The sequence below is a fragment of the Candoia aspera genome, chromosome 4, assembly GCF_035149785.1.
Source record: "Candoia aspera isolate rCanAsp1 chromosome 4, rCanAsp1.hap2, whole genome shotgun sequence".
NCBI classification, from domain to species: Eukaryota; Metazoa; Chordata; class Lepidosauria; order Squamata; family Boidae; genus Candoia; species Candoia aspera.
The window spans coordinates 80,240,912-80,262,948 of NC_086156.1; the positions used below are offsets into that span (position 1 = coordinate 80,240,912).

General features: G+C 40.7%; 1 protein-coding gene and 1 pseudogene across 1 annotated transcript; both read left to right on the forward strand.

Moving 5' to 3' along the window:
• Positions 1-5,843: 5,843 nt before the first annotated feature.
• Positions 5,844-21,361, forward strand: COASY (Coenzyme A synthase). Its single transcript, XM_063300743.1, has 10 exons — positions 5,844-5,923; positions 7,692-8,359; positions 11,710-11,924; positions 13,556-13,687; positions 15,113-15,302; positions 16,300-16,364; positions 16,851-16,935; positions 17,660-17,757; positions 20,318-20,464; positions 20,588-21,361. Exons 2-10 carry the CDS (start codon positions 7,693-7,695, stop codon positions 20,633-20,635), a joined length of 1,647 nt encoding a protein of 548 aa, XP_063156813.1. The 5' UTR covers positions 5,844-5,923; position 7,692; the 3' UTR covers positions 20,636-21,361.
• Positions 6,821-6,899, forward strand: LOC134498114 (U2 spliceosomal RNA; annotated as a pseudogene).
• Positions 21,362-22,037: the final 676 nt, after the last annotated feature.

Consider the following 22,037-nt stretch of genomic DNA (forward strand, 5'->3'; position numbering starts at 1 on the left):
AGATCCAAACTGCTGTTCAGACACTTTTTACATGGCTCTCTCCAGCCACTACATTTTGTATACTGTTTTTATGGCTTAATATGCTGTGCAGACTCAGCTGATTGTGGTTTATTTTTAAAAAAGAAATGTTAAATAATCCATAACTTAGTGCAAGTGTGAACCAGATCACTGTTTCCCACATCAGTTTCAGAATGATTACCTAAAATGGGTCTGAAGAAAGATGAGCATATGCCTCACATCCCCGTTGTGTTTGATTTTCCCAAATGTAGATATTTTTTCTTGGTTTCTGTTGGGAACTGGGTAAAAGGATTTCAATCCACAGAAATTCTTGGAAGGAAGATGTATTCCCACAGACAGAGATAAGTATTTAAAACAAGGACAAGAAATTTTTTTTGCCTAAGAGAGAGTTGAACCAGCTGTGCTATAAGGTTTAAATGACGTTGCTTAAATTCTAATCCAGTTGAATCTGTGCAACAGAACATGTTGCAGAAATGTTGTAGGATTTCAAAACAAAAAAACTATGTGGGAAAATGCTAGCATATATTAGAAATATATTTGGCATACGTTAAATAGGCATAATCAGACTTAAGCTGAGCAATTACAATTGTTCTTAACTTCTAATGGAAGCAAGACTTTTGGAGAGGTCTTTTGGTCATAAAGCATATACTTCTCATGCTAGAATGCTCATGTTCAATCCCTAGTATTTCAGTTACGAATTTGTCAGAAATCCTGAAGAGCAGCGGTCACTGTAGAAAATACATGGTTTAATGCTCTGTTTGAATAGGCAATTCCCTACGTAACTAAGATCTTGCAATTTAGGCTATTCCCCCAGCTTCCTGAAATTGGTTCTTGGATAAGCACTGTTTCTTCACGATCCACCTGCATAAACTACCAGGTTGGCTTCAATAATATAGAAGCCAATTCCAAGCCAACTCTGGGACAGGTTGCTACTAGTGCCTGTGTATTTGCGAGGAAATCTTCCAAAGAGGTGTGCAGGCTTACTTGTGAGAGGCTTTTAAGTTGTTTGAATAATGAGGCAAAGCTAGAGATAAATCCTTCTCATACAGGTACTATAATAAAGTACCCATAGTATCTACCTCTGGGTAGAAACTAAAGGACAAGATCCAAAAAGCCACAGCATCAATACCTTCCAGCAGATATATGGGGTATGGAGCACACTATGTTCTGAGTGTGGAAGTGGTGATAAATACCATTTCTTTCTGAAGGCTGGGAAGTGACCAGAAAATTCCAAACAGCTGGTTACTGATTAATCGTTTTTTATGTTTGGTCTAGTGGTTAAGGCTCCGGGCTAGAAACCAGGAGACTGAGAGTTCTAGTCCCACCTTAGGCCTGAAAGCTGGCTGGGTGACCTTGGGCCAGTCACACTCTCTCAGCCCAACAACTCACCTCGCAGGGTTGCTGTTGTGGGGAAAATAGGAGGATGAAGGAGAATTAAGTATGTTCCCTGCCTCGACTTATTTATAAAAACAATAAAGGCAGGATAGAAAATAAATAAAAACAAATGTTTTGCATTTGACTTTTTAAAATTTTTATTGCTAGTTACTTTGAGTGTCTTGTCAAATGGATAACACGAAACACCTCTAATAAAACATTCTGTTTTGAATATAAGGAACAGATCTTTGGACTAAGTAGTAGTTCCTTCTACAAGTTAGAAAGGAGAAAAGGGAGAACAGAGGATCTGTCTATCATTCATTCTCTCTCTCTCTCTCTCTCAGCTTTGACAAGAAAGAGTACAGTTGAATTCAGATAGATAGGTTTACATTAAACATTAGGAAGAATCAAAGAGCAATTATGCACTGCCCAGGCAGATTGTAGAATCTCACTTCTTTCAATGAGCGAATAGATATTTACTATGGATGTATCCAATCCTTTATCCACATACAATATTCTTGGATATTTAAATGCTTTTTCTGGCACTCTAAAAAGCACATGTGGCTTCAGTGGGAACTAGAAAATGACAGCATATGTTCAGGAGTTTCTTCTATGACCACCACATACAATAAAATTTATTTATTTATTTATTTATTTATTGAAAGATTTATAAGGTTGCCCAACTCAGACAGTGTGGCTCTGGGCAGCATGCAGTATAAACACAATAAATCAATAAGAAAAAACAAAACCATATAACAACAAAGAGACAATATATAAATACAAAATGTAAAATGGCAACCAAGCATACAACAAAATATCCACAGGGTATTTGTGTTGTCCTGCTCAACTGGCCCACAATACCTGGGGAAGATCAAGGTCTTAACGGCTTTCCTAAAGATGAGAAGAGTTGGGGCAGATTGTTCCACAGAAAAGGCATGCTTCCTAGGTCCTATAAGATGACAAGCTTTAAAAGAAGAAACCTTGAGCGTGCCTTCCCTGTGGGACCATGTGGGGCGGACAGATATTCTTGGGAGAAGGTGGTCCCTCAAGTAACTCGGCCCCATGGCATGTAGGGCTTTAAAGGTAACCATCAGCACCTTGAATTGCACCCAGAAGCCTATTGGTAACCAGTGCAGCTTGCGGAGTAGTGGTGTTATGTAAGCATAATGAGATGCGCCCATAACTACCTCCTCTGCATTCTGGACCAACTGAAGCTTCTGGATGGTTTTCAAGGGCTGCCACATATAGAGTGCACTGCAATAGTCCAATTGAGGGGTGACCAAGGTGTGAGTGACAATGAGCAGGGCCTCCTGGTCCAGAAATGGGTGCAACTGGTACTCAAGACACAGTTGTGCAAAGGTTCCCCAAGCTACCACTTGATCTTTGAGTAGGAGAACCAACAGATTGCTCACCAAGTCTGAATGGGGTAGTGCCACCCCATCCAGAACCAAAGATGGAAATTCTGCACCTACCAGATCTGGATGATCCAAAAACCATAGCCATTTAGTCTTGGCAGGCTTGAGCTACAACCTGTTCTTCCAGACTCTCACAGCCTCCAGACACTGGGAAAGAACCTTGACAGTTTCACTTGGATGGCCAGGGACAGACATGTATAGCTGGGTATCATTGGCATATTGATGATACCTCACCCGAACTGACAGATGACCTATCCCAGCAGCTTCGTGTAGATATTAAAAGGGAGGGGGGAGAGGGCAGAGCCCTGAGGCACCCTGCAAAGTAAGGGCCTAGGGCTTGACGGCTTCCCTCCCACCAACACTGACCAGAACTGGCCTTGGATGAAGGAGAACCACCACAGAGTGGTTCACCCGTTCTCAGTTGATCAAGAATGATACCATGGTTGATGATACTGAAAGCTGCAGAGAGAGCCGAGATGGACACGCCACCCCTATCCTGAGCCTGCCACAAGTAATTGACAAGGGTGACCAAAGCCCTCTCCATACTATGTTTCTTCTGTACCACAACATTTCCAACATTTATTAGTACATGATTTACTGATTTTTGTAATTGCGAGTGGAGTTATGTGGATTATAATTTTAGATGCTAATTTTTCTTTTCTTTTTTTAATCCATTCAATGGAAATATTCTGTCTTCTGGCTAATCCTCCTCCTCCCAGCGTCTCTGCCTGATTTTTTAATATCACATTCAGCCAACAAGTTGCTGCTATAGAGACTAGATTGTTTCTTCATATGTATCTTTACTTGTTTTGAATATTATCAAGCTCAATTCATTTGAGACAAATTTAAAAGTTTCTATGCAACACATACATTTAAAATACTAATATACGTATACATTTAAAAGCCTGAGAGAATTCTAAAAAGGGGTCCTTGCCTGGCACCAGGAAAGCAGTAAAGTAGGCATGAGGCATGCCTCATTGATGAAGATATTCCAGACCCGTGACAGTATCAGTAAGAAAACCTTCTGGGGAGCCACTTGCCACCCCTTAGGATGGAAAGATACCTGAAACAGGGTCTCTAAAGTCATCCTAGATAAAGGTAAAGGTTTCCCTTGACGTAGAGTCCAGTTGTGTCCGACTCTAGGGGGCGGTGCTCATCTCCGTTTCTAAGCCGTTAGAGCCGGCGTTGTCCGTGGACACTTCCGGGTCATGTGGCCAGCATGACGACACGGCCGAAGCAGTACCTATTGATCTACTCACATTTGCATGTTTTCGAACTGCTAGGTGAGCAGGAGCTGGGACTAGCAACGGGAGCTCACCCCGCCGCGCGGTTTCAAACCGCCGACCTTCCGATTGACAGCTCAGCGGTTTAACACGCAGCGCCACTGCATCCCTGGTAAAAAGTCATCCTACCAGCACAGAAAGGTGTCAGCGGGAAAAATCTCCCTGAAGAATTCCAATCACCCAGGTTCGATGATACAAAGAAAGGAGTTTATTTGGTAACGCGTTTGCAAAGGCGGGTTCCCTCGTGTAGGAAGGAACCCTGAACGAAGTTAACACAAAACTTTTATACCCTATCTATCCTCCCCCTCTCCGGGGGCTCAGCTCACAATCTTACTTCACAAGTATCCTTGATTGCTGGATTTTACATGTCAGCAGGATGTTCCTGCAACTCTTATCACCTACTTGTTTCAGGGTCTCATCCTACTCAAGCATATCTTTGCTGGCGCCAGCCAGCAGTTTATACGCAATTAACTACAAATTTCTAACCTAAATAACTTTATCTAACACCCGTATCCTCCACCCCACGAGTTCAGGGTCCGATGGCATACTTCCCCTTTTGTTTTAGGCACATACAGGGGTTTTTCTTTACCTTGCCCCTCTGTTTTAGGCACCTTACCTTGCCCCATCACCAATTTTACAATAGATAAGCTGTCACTTCCCTGTTCCCTTTTGATGCATATGCAAAATGTTTTAAAGGTCAAATTCTTCATCCTTGTTCCTTATGAAATCGAGACACTTTTTATTTTACTTTTAACCCCCAGCTCACAAAGGCATACAGGAAGAGGCCTCCTTCCTTCAAATACTATGATCCCTCACCAGGGCAGGCTTCGTACATTAACAAAAACATGAATGGGAAATTGTACTGGAACTGGACTCAAAATTTTGGCATTCTCTGGACCAGTGTTTCTCAACCTTGGCAACTTTAAGATGCGTGACTTCATAGCATAGCATAGCTGGGTAAGGAATTCTGGGAGTTGAAGTCCACACATCTTAAAGTTGCCACGGTTGAGAAACACTGCTCTGGAATGAACCCAGAGGGTCCAAGCCCAAGCACCACACTCTTCCTCCTCCTTTCATCATCATCATCATCATCATCATCATCATCTGTATGAGGCAAAGGGATCCACTTTATTTATTTCAAAATAAAACATTCCACTGGGCTACTCCAAGCATTTTCCTTCTAGCAACGAGGAATCACTTCCGCTTTGCACGGAGACACTTCCGGGTTAGGTGTTGTTCAGCTGACGTTGCCTGGCAGGTGGGTGAGCGAGTGGTGCCCTTTCTTTCCCTTGTCGGGGGTTCCGCTTGGAGGGTGGAGGAGGTCACCTTGCTGGTCATGGGGATGCGGGGCAGCGGGGGAGACATTGTTGAGGGGAGAAGAGCTATCCCTTCGCGTATTCTTTTCCGGCGACGGAGCCTGGGTTAATTTTGATTGCCGCTGGTTTTATTACGGCAGATGAGCAAAGGCAGCTTATTATCCCGCCTCTCCTTCCCCGATCCAACCTGGAGATTTTTATTGTAGTTTTTTAAAAAAAGAAAAAAGACAAGCAGGAAAGGTAGTTGATTAAAATGCAGACATCGGAAATAACAAGAGCTATGGTGGTATGACTGGAGAAAATATGGAGGCTAAAGGAAGTGAATGATCTATGGATAGGCAGCTTGCGTGCTGTAATACCTCACCAGCCTGGGGATTCCTGTATGTTTGGCATATAGCTCTAGAATGCCAAGCTAATTTCGGATGATGACTGGAATGGTGGTGGTTCAAATCTCCATTCTCCTATATTATACAATATTTTGAGTAATCTGGGGTCAATTGCTCTTTCTGCGTCTAAGGTGCGACATATCCTTCATGTGAGAAAAAAATCAGCAAGAAGGAAAACTTGTTTAGGATTTCTCAAAAGGCAGGTCAAAATAGAAAATATAGATATAATAAAAGTATGTCATAATTCTATGCAATATGAACTTTATTACTAGCAGTATGCATTGCTGTACTTTGGCAGTTCAAAGCAGATTTAGCTATCTTCAAAGATATCTAGAACCTACTTTGTCAGGAGAGACACAAATATACATATATATTCAGAAATAAATGCTTGTGCATTCATGGCATAGGATTGTGGTCTAGTAGCCTATCCCTAGTCATGCCTACTTAGAAGTCACTGCCATAGAACATTAGCTATACTAGAGGAATGCCCCACTTTATTGTACCTAAATAGTTTATTTTCAGTAGTCAAATTGTATTGCTATTTATACTGTAACAATATAGGAGTAGGAGTAATAACTTTATTGATTAGTCAAATGACCATATCAGAAAGTTGGGCATCAGCCACTATAAGATATAAAATATAATACCATAAATCAGCTAAAATACAGTAAAATTAGCTAAAATATACTATGGTAAGATAAAATACAATAAAATATAGTAGGGTAAAATAGAGATAAAATTGTAAGATAAAAATGTAAGATGTAATAAAACAAGTAATAAAATACAGAAACGATGTGAGTTTAAATGAATTCATCACCTTTACATGCCACACCAATGCGTTCTATAAATTGCGTTCTCAGTTGGACAGCCCTGACTATAAACTTAACAGTTCTATTAACCACATACGTATTTGTGGAGGAAGTAACAGTCTTTTGTTACGGTCCCAGTATATGGTCCTGTCAATTAATGTCTGAAGGTACTGAGCCCTTGCTGGGACTTATAGTTGGCAGTTAAATAGGACATGTGCAATGTCTTCTCGGCCTTTTGGCTAAGATCAAGTGTAGTATCTGTAACAATACAGTATTTTAAGTTTTCTGCACAATTATATGAAAGGAAGTCTCAGGGAGGTGAGCTATTGAGCTAGGAAAATTTGATCTATAAGTTTTTCATAAATGAAAATAAGATGGATTTTATTTCCAGAGAGATGAACATTGGGTTGATTGTACATGAGGAAAAACTATTTTTGTTTTTTGTTTGGTTAGGCTGTTAAAAATAAATATGCTATGTAGTCAACATGTTAGTGTGATGCTGTTACTGACATTTTGTCTTTTAGAGGTGGGAGGTTTGAGGGCACTGGAAAGAAGTGATTACTTTATAGTTCCTACTCCTATCTTCATCATTCTCCATATAGCCCACCAAGAGTTAAAATACATAGGAAGATATAAAGAAATGCTGCCTATTACTCATTTGTAGATGCTCAACTGCATATTAACTAATGTCAAATAGAAGTTAAAAATAAGCAAAAGGAAAAAAGAACACATTACATTCCCTTGTAGAACAGAGGTACAGTTTATGCATACTTTCTCTGTTGTTACACTTTGTCCAGCAAGTTCAGACATGCTGTAGTTTCACAGCAATCTTGTGAAGGTTAGACTGCGAGATAATGACTTGTCTAATGCTAGTGTGTAGTACAGCCAAATAAGGATTTTAAATAGGGATTTCCTACTTTTCACCAAAGGGCATTTTTTCTGGAGTTTACAATAGAGTTTGTCATTTTAAACTAGGTGCTAATTACATGAAATCCTTGGTCATTATTTTTCTATAGGTAAAGGCTACTTTGACTTATTTTTATTTCTCTTCTTTTTTGCACATACCTTTCTGTATGTTCCTCCTGGACAGCATGTCGGTCTTCCGTTCTGGTTTACTTGTTCTGACATCCCCACTGTCAGCACTTTCTCTGCGCTTGATGCCCATTCTTGCCTCAGCTGCCCGGCTGGTACAAGATATCCTCTATATTCACCTGCAGCCAGGACTCAGCTTGACAGGTTCTACACAACCCCGTTCCACTTATGTTCCTGCCACATCTGAAGTACACAACCTTATCAGCAAGTTGTACGCTGATGCTGACGTCCATCGTCACCTTGATGTCCGGATATTGCTCACCAACATCCTCAACCAAGGAGCCGCCCCTCCAGTGCTAGGATCTGTACAGAACCTTTCCCAGCCACCTGAGGTGGTACTCACTGATTTCGAAACTGGAGATGGAGGGCAATCAAATCCAGTCAAGCAGCGCCTAGAACGTTATGCCACCAGTTGTTACAGCTGTCGCCCTAACCTAATATCTGTTTTGTTGTATCCTGACTATGAGTTACAAGCTGGTGATGGGGAACTATCCCAGCAACTTGAGGCTGAGATAACCAATGAGCCATTGCAAAGTTTCACGGATGTAGTTGTGGGGGGCACTTTTGATAGACTTCACAATGGTCACAAGATCCTTCTGAGTGTGAGCTGTATGCTGGCAGAAAATCGGCTTCTCATTGGTGTCTCTGACAAAGATCTCCTGGAAAGTGGGTCTCTTTGAACCATGTATGCCTTTCTCTTGCAAAGCCATTTAGAGAAATTAGAAATGTTTGGGGAAGTTTTAAAATATTCCATATTTTTTTCATACAAAATGATTTAATGCTATGACTGGAATCAGGACTGAAAATCTAGAGGATAAGAAGATAACCTTGTCGTTGATTTAGACATTTGATGCTGGTATTTAGAAATTCATATGTTCTGTTTTTTACTGGAACTATTATTTATCAGCTAAGTACATTTGCAGAACTTAAAAAGATTTCAGATATACATCAAACATTTACATTGTAGGAGGAGAGTCATGTTAATCTATGGTAGCCAAAAATCAGAGTCTGGTAGCAACTTTTCAATGGAACAAATTATATTAAAAGATATAGGCTTTTGTGAGCTACAGCTCACTTCAGCTGCATTGCATGAAGTGAGCTGTAGTTCATGAAAGCTTACGTCTTTTAATCAAATGTTTAGGAATCAGTATGTAATAGGATGGGGAAAAGTAAAATTCTTACATTCTCTTTTAAGATTTCCAGTGTTAAATTCCCTGGTTCAGTCTCCCAAATCATCAGATACAGGGGAAATCCTCATACCTGAAACCCTGGAGCGTTTGTCAATGTTGACAATTCTGACTTAGATGAACCAGTTATTTAACTTAGTAAAAGGTCTGTATTCCTGTGCAACCCAATGTAGATTAGTTTGGGTTAAATAATTTAAGATTGCTCCTTTTAATTCAGGATCTGGAATATAAACAGGGAGAATGGGGGTTTGAGCCACAAGACAATTGACAGATAGTTACTGAACTGGATTGTTAAAGCACTGAAAAATGCTATTGAATATCAGAGATGTAGCCTGAAGATTCACCACTTCTATAGCAAATTGGCATCCCTGTCTAGCATAGTGAAAATAGCATTTCCACTGAATACTATCCCAAGAATCTATCCAATTTCTTCCAAATATTTCCAGATATCATCACCTCATAGATGCTGGTAATTCTGCTTCTGCTTACCCTAGCATCTTTGCCACCCTCTCACAGTTGTGATGGATTTACTGTTCCAGAGCCTGAGAACCATACTTTTGATCACTAAAAAGAATTCAGTAATTCCGCCTTGCATTTATGTAGAGGGCTCAGTTATTTGGTATCCAACCTAATATGGCACAGGTCTTTTTAAATGTATGGTTATTTTAAAATATTTTAAAACCTTCTTCTTGAAGAAGGGGCAGGGGGGGAAATCTGATTTTTTTTTTTAGGGGTACAGATGTTGATCATTCCTTGCTCAGAAGCTGCAAATTTGGTTTGATTTAATGTGAGAGGAATAGCAAGCATATCTGGATTAAGGTTTGGGGTCAGAGTAGAAAAATACTACAGAAATCAAGGAGCTGCTCTACTCCTATCCTCCTACTATAGGAAGCAAAATCTGCAAGGCCTGAAAAAATTACTGAGGGGGAGGGCAGGGTTGGAGGCAACTGTGCCAGCAAGAATCAGCGATTTGCTGCAAATTTCAATAGTGCAATCTTGGGTATGTATGTATGTATACATAGCCTAGTGACTCTGGGCGGCTATGTATGTATTTTCTATCCCGCCTTTATTATTTTTTATAAATAACTCAAGGCGGCGAACATACCTAATATTCCTTCCTCCTCCTCTTTTCCCCACAACAACAACCCTGTGAGGTGGCTTGGGCTGAGGGATGGAGACTGGCCCAAAGTCACCCAGCCGGCTTTCGTGCCTAAGATGGGACTAGAACTGACTGGCTTTGAGCCTGGTGCCTTAACCACTAAGCCAAATTGGGCGGGGGGGTGTGTGCAGATAAAATGCTGGCGAGTGCATGTAAACTGGGGTTTGCCACTGCTGCTCTAGAACAGTCTTGTCAGTTCTGGTTGGTGGTAGTTCTGTTGGGTGTCAAGCAAAGAACTTGTTTCTATCACCTCTTATCCTTTTTTTTTTTAAACTGACAATGCATGCAAAGCATGGGCTCTTTTCTCAAGATATGTAGGAGGAAAATCCTCAACAAAACGCTCTTTCAGTCCACTCTCTCTCATACGAAAAAGCGGGGTATTACCCAAATGTTTGTTCCTTGGTTCTTCCTTGCTTTCTCTATCATATACTGTGCACATGTCTACATAAGCAACAGCCAGAGACTGTAATTAGGAACATTTATGTAGCATATCCTCGGTGTGTCTAATCAGAGGAAGATTCAGTTGAAGTCAGTGGGTTCCCAGGATATAGTTGATTTCAGTTGTAGACTTTGTAATCTGCAACACTCTGGTTTGAAAAATTATTGGGAACTGAGTCCAGGACACACACATTTAGATACCAGATCTCCAGAGGGTTTTTTAAAAAGTTAAAATTTCTAGCAGCCAGGTTCCTAAGCCTTCTTTCTGCCTTCAGATGTTACTTTGGATTGAGTGCCTGCTGTGTAAAGAAGCAAATATGAAAGATTTTACCAGATTTGAAATATGCTCTTCACCTTTATGGTGGGCAGTTTGCTTTGTTTATTCAGTGTGATAGCTGTTGTCTGCCAATAAACATCTAAGTTTATTAATGGCAGCTAGTTTAAAATAGGTCTGTCTTTGTAATGGTGTACTTTGAGGAAGTAATGAGTATGATTGAGATGAATTAAGCCTTTGGCAGCTTTTTATCAAAAATAAAACAACTGTTTTTTTCCATCCTTGGGTAACATGCTGTTATCCTTCTTTCCATCCCATCCTGCCTGGAAAATTTATTTGTTGGGATGCAAGGAGGAGAAGGAATGTACATACATACCCATTGTGCTTTTCCTTTTTGGAGTAAGCAGTATTATGCAACATTCAGAAAAGGAATAAATAGCAAGCCAAGTAATTGAAGGTGTAAGAATTAGCACTGCAGCTGAACCTTGTTTACATCAACATCATTTACTACACTGCTCTTATCTATAGTTTTTTATCCTTGCACCTATCCTTACTTCCACCATAACCATATACCACCTCATATACTGCCTTTTCTTCTTTAAAGAAGATGTACAGGAAATTATTACTGACCCTGAGCATCTGTGATGAGATGAACTCTAAATTTAGTAAGTAAATGTAAGTTAGTCTTGATTTGCACTTTGATAGGTTGGGAGGCCAGTGACAAGGCAATTATGCTTGTCACAAACTTTCAGTGAGAATTTTACCTACAATATCTGTTGCTTTTTCTCAATACGACTTTCTCTTAATTCCAAGATAAGGAAATTACACCTTTGCAGCACTATGAATTTTTCCCCTTAATGTTAGATTGGGACATCATCTCAGGAGTCTGGGAGCATTTGAAGGATGGGCTGTGCTTTCCTAAAAAGTCACATTTTCCTCTCATTTTCTCCATCAACAGATAAAGTATTAAAGGAGCTGATCCTACCCTTTGAGCAACGTGTGGCTCAACTTAATGAATTCCTAGTAGACATCAAGCCCTCCCTGCAATACGACATTGTGCCTCTATTTGATCCCTTTGGCCCATCAATCACTGATGCTGACCTGAAGTGCATTGTAGTCAGTGAAGAGACAGTCAAGGGTGGTCTTTCTGTCAACAAGAGGAGGGCAGAAAATGTAAGTATGCTGTGAACCTTTTTGCTGCTGTTGGGTCCAAAGCAGCTGAAAGACCATCTTCCATCTAGGATCTGCCAGAACTTTAAGGTCTTCAGAAATGCAGTTCTTCCTCAGTCCCACCATCATCAGAAGTACATGGGCACTGCTCCCAGATTCTGGAACTTTCTGCCAAGGGAGAGCAGGCCGTGTTGTTCTGCCTGCAGAGAAAACGTGTTTTGTTCAGACAGAACTTTGATACTTAAAGAGAGTTTGGCTCCTGTGTTGGGAGACCCCATCATTCTATTTTGTTTTAATAGAGTTTCAATTATATAGTACAGTAAAACCTCACTTTAGCTTACTTCAGACACAATTTTTTCATTTGGATTCCACTCCTATTTAGTGGACTACTATATGCTAAATAGAGGATTTGTGGGCTAAATAAAAGATGTGTTGTTTTACTGCAAATGATGCCATTTATGTCAATTACATCATTGATCAAATTAATGCAAGTGACGTACCATATATTCAGATTTAACAGACACCACCTTAATGGTGTTTATTTTGATTGTTACTCTGAGGTCATTCACTGGCAAAAAAAGCCAGGAATTATAAGGGGCCATATTGCTTCCTCAAACAGCTTGGAGGGATTGCTTTGACCTTTGTGGAAGCAAAGCACCCTGCAAAAATTGGCATAGCCTCATTGCTTGCATATACTGTCATATTTAGAATATTATTCCCAGAGCAAAACAGGTAGAGAAAAAGACTTGTCATCTTCCTTCAGTATACAGCATGACTCGCTTCCACCCACCAAAAAACCATCAAGACCTCTTCTGCATGCTTTTGTGAGCATAGGTGACACTTTCGATCCTTTCATTTAACAAAGGGCATAATAGTAATCTCTGTCCCTACTACAATCATCCGTAGACCACTCATTGTTTAAAATCCATCCATTCAAGCAACATTGTGGCAGCTAGTTCTAGGGCTCCATGGCCTTTCCCTTAGGGATGCATAGCAAAGATTAATGAAAAAGATTGCAAGTGTTTGAGATGCTTTTATTAAGCATGTTCATGAGATAAATCTTAACATGTTTATTATATTTATGATACGCTTTTATTAAATGTGCTTTCTTGTCTTATATTCCCTTCAGTATGGAATATATGCCAATTCACTGATCTATTTCACTTCCATACCAGGATAGAGAAGCTGGTACTCAGTCAGTGTAGAGAGCTAGGGAGGTATACAAAGGGTACCCTAGGACTGGAGCGGCCAGTTAAGAAGCCATAAAGCTTAAGTGACCCTGTCACTTACTCTCAGCCTGCACTTACAAGGTGGTTGAAATGATGAAATGGAGATAAATTTATATACTTACTCATCAGAGAAAAGATAGAGTATAAATGCAGTAGCAGCATGTTAAAATGGATGCTTTTTACATCTTTTCAGAGCCTGTTATCTAAATGACAACAAACTATCTCCACATTTTTGGCTACGTTAGTCACCAGGGGGTTAAATAACAATCTGCACTAAATGACATTAAGTTCAGGTACAATGGGGAAATGGGTTTTAGTGGCAGAATAATGGATGTTGGTTGCCAGACTGTGCGGTGTAGCATGGAAAAGCAACTGGTCTCTTTCTTAACAAATGTTGTCTTACAGAACCTGGCTGAACTGGCTCTCCACAGAATCAGCCTGGCTGTTGACCCTCAGCATGCCAGGAATGAGGAAGAAAAAATCAGCTCTTCCAGCCTGAGGTACAGACTTCTTGGAACTTTGTTGCGTGCTCCTCGGGTGAGTAATATTTGTTTTAGCTTCTGAGTTGTATGGGAGGGTGAGTTGTAATTCTGTGTTTGTTTACTTGGTAGTAAGGCCCTTTGAGTTGAATGGACCTATTCCTAGATAAGTATGGACAGAATTACCTTAGTTGGTGGATTAGCCAGGAGAGAAAAGATGAGTCATGGGTTAAGGAACAAAATACTAGTTGCATATATTGGCCTTAATTATTGCTGGCAGCCCTGAATGGGGCAGAAACCACATTTTAAAAATACATACCTATTTTTCAAACCATTTTGTGTATGGCCTTCTGATTGGAGTGAGTAGGTTAAGTGCCCTCATCCCAGTGTCCTCCTTTGAGCTCCAGCCCAGTTACTATTTCTTCCCGTTTCTTTTTCTCTCTCAATTTCTTTTCTCACCCCTTTTTGTACTACCTGAAAGACTTTGAAAGAACAGTGTGGCAGAGACCCTTGTAGACAGAGGTGGGGAACTGACCAGTGAGTAACAGAAAGCAAGCAATGAACTCTCCAAAGTTGTAAAAAACCTGTAGTTTATTCTCCCAAGACCATTTTAAGCATTCAGGGTCAGGGGGTACCAGCAAAAACAGACTCTTTAGAGCATCAGCAATCCAAACCAAGAACTCAAAGCAATTTCTCAAAATATAATATCAAACCAAGAAAGTAAATGGGTCTGGTGGCAGCAGTTTGAGGCTTGTTCTCCTCTTCTTACACCAACAGTCTCAGTGTGCTTTCCAGCCCCCACCATGAGCATATAGGCAATTCCTTACTTGGGACATCTCTGGCCCTTCCTTCTTCTAAGTAGGCTTTTCCAGTATGAGGAGCCAGCTCTGTTCTGTGCCTGAAAAATGAACTGAGTCCCAGGCAGCATAGAGGGGTAGGGGAGTCTGTTTATATAGGCCTGGTAAGAATAATTCCAGCAGGCACTTTGTTCTCAGGCTACTCTTTGTCTTCCTCTGTATCCTCCTCCTTGTCCATCCCTCCTGCTTTCTTCAGAGCAGCCTTTATGATTAGCAAGCGCTGAGCCTGCAGGCACTTACAGTCAGGAGTTGTGGCTTAGTCACGAGGGGGCTGGTGTTTTCCCTTCACCACAAACTGAAGGGAGGGAAAGTATGCTTGCAGAGTATGCAAGGTCCTTATGATTGTGGTACTCAAGAAAGCAGAGACCATGAGAGAAAAGACCAAGCTCTCTGAATGGAGAGCACACTCCACAGGGAACAGTGTGTAGGACTGTGAGTGTAGCTCTACACAAACATAACAGAGCTGTATGTAGCCGTTTGCTCAGTAAAATAGCAGTGCTATGAGAAGAACCTGTGGAAAAATGGTAGTTGTGCTTCTGTAATGTTGAACAACAATAAAAGTGAAAATGAATGTGTGCTGTTGGGACTCTGTTCCCTCAAAACCAGTCTCTCTCTTTTCTCTTCAGAAAGATCCATCACTTCCTTCCTCCCCCTACGTTATTGGGCTGACAGGTGGAACCGGTAGTGGCAAAAGTTCTGTTGCCCAATATTTGCTTCACCTTGGTGCCTTCCATTTGGATATGGACAGTCTGGGACACAACATTTACACACCAGGCGGTCCTGTATATGAGCAGGTGATAGAAGCCTTTGGACCAGGTATGATTGACCTCTGGGGAAGCCATGTTTAAACTCAGTTCACCCAGTAAGTTGCAAGGGAAGGGATAGCAAGTGTTCTGCCTCAACAATCTATTTTTCCTTCTCTTTCTTCTCTTATCCTCAGCCAAGCTGCTTTTATTACTTAAAGCCATGTATTTTTCCCCCTTTCCAAACTTATTTTCCCTGTTTTCTTGCCAAAATTGCATTGTTCGTCAACATTGTACTGCTGACAGTTTACCCTGAGCAGATAAAGTATATAAACATGCATTGACATCAGAGTAGTTTGGTCAGTCATTGGAAAAACAGATACAGGAGGAGAAAAACTGAGGTAACAAGCAGGCCAAAGGTGAAACTGAATTGTATAACATACTATGTATATTAAATTGCCACTTAATCTAGGTGAAATGTCCTTTGGTAAAGTCAATCACTCTTGGAGGACATCAGGTTAGATGACATTGGAGTCTAGACACCAGCAAAAGTAACATTGTTACTACTTAGCTGGTTCTTATATTGGAAGGATTTCTCCATAACTCAGCAGAGATTTTCGTCTGCATTCATGTGTTAAAGTGGTTCTGGGCAGCCATGCAATAAGGTGACCTTCCAATTCTGTCATTCTCTAGAGAAGTTCAAAATTCTAGGAATTCTTAAACCACCACATCTGAGGAACCAGATTGGGGAAAGCTGCAGGAAACTTCCTTGAGGTCCTGAAGTACTCTTTATTAGTATTTTTCAGGGGGAAATGTTATGTTAGTATCTTTTTGTACATTTATCCAATGTTTTGAATCATAAATGAAATGATCACAGTCTGGCAAATCTTCTGTTTCAAAAATGGCAGTGAAAACCAGTTAATTACCCTAAGAATTAGGAATGGAGATGGGAGAGTCACCTGTGAATTCTGAAAGGGACATGGCTTTTGAGGCTCTCCTAACATAATAAGGGGAAGCTGCACAAGATTTCCTTCTGGTGTGTGTTTGGCGAATCCAACTCATCTTTACAGATATTTTGAAAGAAGATGGAACCATCAACAGAAAAATGTTGGGAGCCAAAGTATTTGGAGACCAGGTAAAGCTGCCTCGGTTTGGGGTAAAAACTGAATTTCAGTCTTCACATTCCTTCCTTACCAGCTGGGCATGTTTGGTTTACCTTTGATTCACTGACAGTAGAATGCCTTTCTGTTCCACACCATTAAACTCTGCCCTTTCACCTCCTTTCTCGGCAAGGTTTTTTCTGTGTGTGGGTGAAAGGTACTCCCTGAACACAGTGCATGCAAGGGAATCTCTCCCTGCACACTAAGTACAGTGTGATTCTGAGGCTGGGAACTAAACGCTTGGAACTGGTGCATGTTGGGATACGTCTCTGTATAATAGTGTATGTCTTGACCCAGCTCTGATTTGCATACCATGCCTCTTGGGCTGGCACTGCATCTTGACAATCCTCAGGCTTTCCTTTTCCTTTTCCTTTTCCTTTTCCTTTTCCTTTTCCTTTTCCTTTTCCTGCAGCATGTCACCTTAAATTTCTCATGTTGGCCTTTTTTGTTCCCTCTTGCAGGAACAGTTGAAGCAACTTAACAGCATCATGTGGCCAGTGATGGCTCAAATGGCAAAAGAAAAGATAGAAGAGGCAGGCAGGCAGGGTGAGAAGGGCTTCTTGGGATCTTGGCAAGACTTGTGAATGAGTTAAATAGGGGCAGGATCTGCTCCTGCTCTTTTTCAGAAAGATGAGCTCGTAATCTGTAAGAGCCATGCCAGAGACATTTGCCTCACAGAGTCATAGTGACTTCTCTTATGACCGAATATTGTGATGTTGCCTCAACAAGAGGGTCGTTCAGCTGCACAGCATATGGAAACTGAGATAAATACTATCATTTTATTTATTTAATGTATAGGCCATCTGACTCCATCCCAACTCTGGCAGTGACATACCTTTAATGTATTATCTGAGTTTAGTTCTATAAGGGTTAGGGTTAGCCCATGATGCAGAACTTATTATTTTTTTAGTCATTTGTGTGCCTGCTCCCTCAATCTCAAAGACTTCCAGAGCAACTTGCAGAATAACATTTTTTTTTATGAAGTTCTTCTTGGTATATAGTCTAAAAACTGACTTCTTGTTGCCTTGCAATCATGGCTTGCTTGGAATCAACAAATAGAATTCTACATTTGGATAATTTTATAAATTATCGATACCTTTGTTTACTCTCCAACATGAGGAAGTGGTTGACTATGCCATCATAGTGTTTGTTCGTAATAAGCTATGATTCCTGACTTATGTGGAAATGAAATTACGGTGTGCTGCAGTCTTCTTCCATTGACAGAAAAGACTTCTGTTCACCATTCAAATTTTTCTAAACTGATCTGCAGGAAAAGCTGTGTGTGTGCTGGACGCAGCTATGTTATTGGAGGCGGGCTGGGCAGAAATGGTCCATGAGGTCTGGACGGCCATCATTCCTGAAGATGAGGTAGGAAGGGCTGGGTTGCATGATTCTTGCAATTGAAATCTCCCTCTTCCTGTTTGGTAGTCGGTATTTGTCATGTTTGCCCAAAAGACTAGCAGGTGCAAAGTGGCTAGAAGGGTTTTTTTTTAACTGGAGCATGCGGGCATTCTGGATTTTATTTCAACCGCGATAAAACAATAGAGTAGTTGTTTGAAAATAATCCAGGACTGTGCTGTTACAGTTATCAGGGCAAATGGTGAATACTGTATCACAGTCGTTCCAGATAATGAGCATATGTGGACATTCTTCTGTGCATGGATATTTGACACACACCTGTTGGAAAACTGTAAATTTGTAGCTTTCAGTGATAGTCTGTGCAATAGATAAACATAATTTATATTCAGATTTTTTTAAATGCAGAGCAGCTTGTATCATAAAATTAATAAGCCACAATATACTAAAGAGGAAAATACCAGGATTACAAAACACTAAAGCAAGAATAACATGAACGGTTCCTGTAACAATATCATATAAGGAAAGGTTACAATTAAAGTCACTATAGTTAACTCTCAGCATCCGAAAGATAATGGTTCCTCAGCAAAAACCTCTTCTAAAAAAAGCAAAGCATTTACACATGTACTTAAGAACTACTGCGAGGAAGGGGATTCTGCATTTGGCAACAGCACCCAAAGAGAGCAGTTTTTGCATATCATAGTTTGGTTTTCATTCAGTTAATTCCATTTCTATATTCCACCCCTTCTCAAAGACCCAGTGTAGTAAAATTCCAAATTCATTTCAGAATTCTCTGGCACAAACTTTTCCAGCAAGGCAAAAAACAATGGCTTCTTCGTTGTTTAACATTTAACCAATGTGCTGTGTGGATGTGGTATAAGGATGTTTTTAATGCACTGGTGAGTTTGAAAAGGTCACTTTGCAACGGCCCTAAAAAGTTACCCACTTAAATACAGATTAACCCTAGAAACTAGGAACATCCATTGAAACCAGTTGGTGGGAGATTGATGATAGACATATGGAGGAGCTTCTTCGCCCAGGTCATAGTTATGCTGTAGAATTCATGAGCACAAGTAAGAGCAGTAGATACACTTTTGAACAGTTTTAAAAGGAAACTAAACAAATCCACGAAGGATAAGGACATAACTCCTTGTGATAGCTTTACAGAATATTTCAGAGTTTCAGTCTGAGGTGCTGTGCAGTGTCAGGACCTCACCCCACTTTCCCTCTGCCATTCAGATGTCCTTATAGCTGCCCCCTGAAACTTAGCAGATGAGGAAGGAATGACTATCACTTTCCTCATGTGGGAGCGGGAACATTTATGCTGCCACTAATGCCCCTTCCCTCACCCTGGCTGCATACTTTCCCAGTGATTAAGAGAAAAAGCGACTGTACGCTCCTGAAGAGGGGGGTGGGAGGAACCAAAGCCCACGGTCCCTTGGTAGGTGGGGAAGTCCCAAGTGGAAGGCATTTTCAACAATGGGAAGCTACCTTCCCTCACAGCTTTTCCTCTAGGGCTGAAGCTGACCTGAAAGCTGATGAGCTCAGCTTCCAAGTTCCGCAGCATCATGAGGGCACAAACAGCAGTGCCCATCTTGGATGCGGGAGACACCTCTGTTTCAGCTGTTGTGTGGGAAGTGAATAGGAGGCTGCAATTGTTTTCATGTCCTGCTTATAATTTGCCATGAATATCTACAGTAGTTGGTAATTGCGGGAAGAGAATACTGGACCAGGCTTTCAGTCTGGTCCACGATGTCTTTACTTACATTCTTAGCTCTGTTTTCCTGATGCAAGAATAGCTAAACTTCTTTCTGCATCTGTTCTTCAAGTTACACATTTATTTGTTACCTATTCAGTGCTAAGAATACAGATAAGGCAGTTAAGATGTTCTCAGTTGAAGATAAAGAGGAGGGATTGTGATCTAAGGGTTTTGTAGATTGTAACTAATTAATAAATTTGAAGGACCACCTTCTCCCATGTGAGTCTATCTCTGCGCAGTCATCAGAATCCTTGTTCTGCTCTTGCTGCCATCAGAGGTTTAGTTATTAAGGCAGGACATGTAACAGGATTTATTCTAAATTGTGAAACTTTTTACTTTAAGAAACCCAACTAGTTCTCTCCTTTTTGCTGGTTTTTAAATCTGGGAGACCGTGCATGATCCCAATAAAGATTACCTTTTCTAATAAGCAGACTTATTTCATTTTTTTATTTTATTTTATTTAAAAAATTTATATGGCTGCCCATCTTGTGGCACACAACAGTAATAAAAACACAAGCAATATCAACAATACAAAAAAAATCAAGAAAAAACAGGGATCCACTCCATCAACTACCGCCACTCTTCTCTACATCCCAGTGCCTGGAGGGAAAGCCAGCTGTTCACGGCTTTCCAGAAAGTTAAGAGGGTGGGGGCCTGCTGCATCTCAAGGGAAAGAAAGGATGCTCCACAGGGTAGGGGCTGCCCCAGAAAAGGCATGCTTCCTAGGTCCCATTAGATGGCAACATTTAAGGGATGGGACATGGAGCATGCCCACTCTCTCTCTTCTCTGTCTCTGTCTCTGTCTCTTTCAAGGCCATAAGACGCATCATAGCAAGAGACGGCCTAAGTTCAGAAGCTGCCAAACTGCGAGTGCAAAGCCAAACATCCAATAGCCAGCGTGTGAAACAGTCACATGTAATACTTTGCACAATATGGGAGCCAGAAATTACACGTGAGATGGTAAGAAAAAAATAATTGCTGCAAATGAGTAAGGCAGCACCCTACAGGACTGTTAAATGGACTTCCTTTAGAGAGCCACCCCCAATATGCTTGTTGAATAATCCTCTGTCCATTTTTTAACAGGTGGAAAAAGCTTGGGCTCTACTTCAGAAACGCATCAAACCCGAATAGACCCATGAACTGAAATAGGATCACCTCTTCATTCTGCCCCCTCAGTGCTGCCAGTGTGGAAACGTGTGCACCCGTCAGGTGTACTTACCCCAACCAAGGCAGTCGTTGAGGTTAAGGAAACGGAGTTCCAACTGCTTGGTGCTGTTGGGGGGTGGTATTCCCTCTGTCATTTTTTTCCCTATTGAAAAGGATTTGGGGAGAAGCATGAAATAATTTTTGTATATCACAGAGTTTGGTTTTCATTCAGCTGGGGTATCTGCTGAGCAGGAAGGAAAGATGCTGGTATGTGAAGCCACTGATGGTTGCATGTTTCTGATGGAAGCAGTTTCAATAACGCTACTTACAAAACAAGGACATTCAGGGTTACATAGGTGTGGCATAAGTGCTTTGCTTTAGGCTCCACTCTCTGTATTTGGTGTCCTATGCATAAATTACATATAAAGAAAACAAAATGTCTTGTCCCTAAGTGGTTGCATGCCAGTGATGGGAACTTTTCTGGTCCAACAGTGGGTGGGTTACTTCTCTGTCTCCTCTGGCTCATCAAGATACCCAAATGCAGTTTAAACCAATTTGCTTTAAATTCTATTGCCTAATTCAACATTTTTATATCTAACATAATAGGAAAAGTTGCCAAGTTTTTACCAAGCAGTATTATTTACCTTAAAACTGCAGCAAGATGAGATACGTTTTGTTTTTCAAAATGCCTTTAAAAATCAAATTTGAAATTATTTTGTTTTAATCCATGTTGGCATTTTGAAAATCACTTGAATTTAAATATTTGATTTACACTTCACATCCTTTTAGTTGAAGGTATGGAATGTGATTGTTGAAAATTTGAGCCTATATTGTGAATGCAAGACCAACGTGTCTCCCTATCTGTTTTAAACTAATTTGAAGCTAATTTAATTTCACTGGCATTCCTTACTGGGATTGTGTAGTTTCATAGACTTTGAGTAAGAGTTTGTTAGCTTCCTTCATCTAACAAATTCATACATTCTTTCAGATCGGGTGGCAGGGAGATTCCATTAAGAATTAAATTAGATCACATTTGAAGTACAAGTATGCCCCCCCAAAGTATTGAGGGGGAGGATGTAGCAGTGCCTGACATAGCTATACAATTGTGGCACAACCTGCTGATGCAAATGGGGAAAAATAATCTTCATAGTAGGTTAATTACTTCCCAAATAAACATTTCATATCAATTTTATAGTGTGAAGTTCCAGAGATTTGAGGCCTGAATATTTCACATCTGGGGGTAAGGGAACCTCAGTCTGATTCTGGAAAGAGAACCACATGAAACAGAGAAAAGGGGCACTTTCCCATTGCAATAACAAATGCAGTATTTTGTTCATGCACTCTTTGCCCTGAATACATCTGGCCTGAAGTTGATTCATACAGTTTT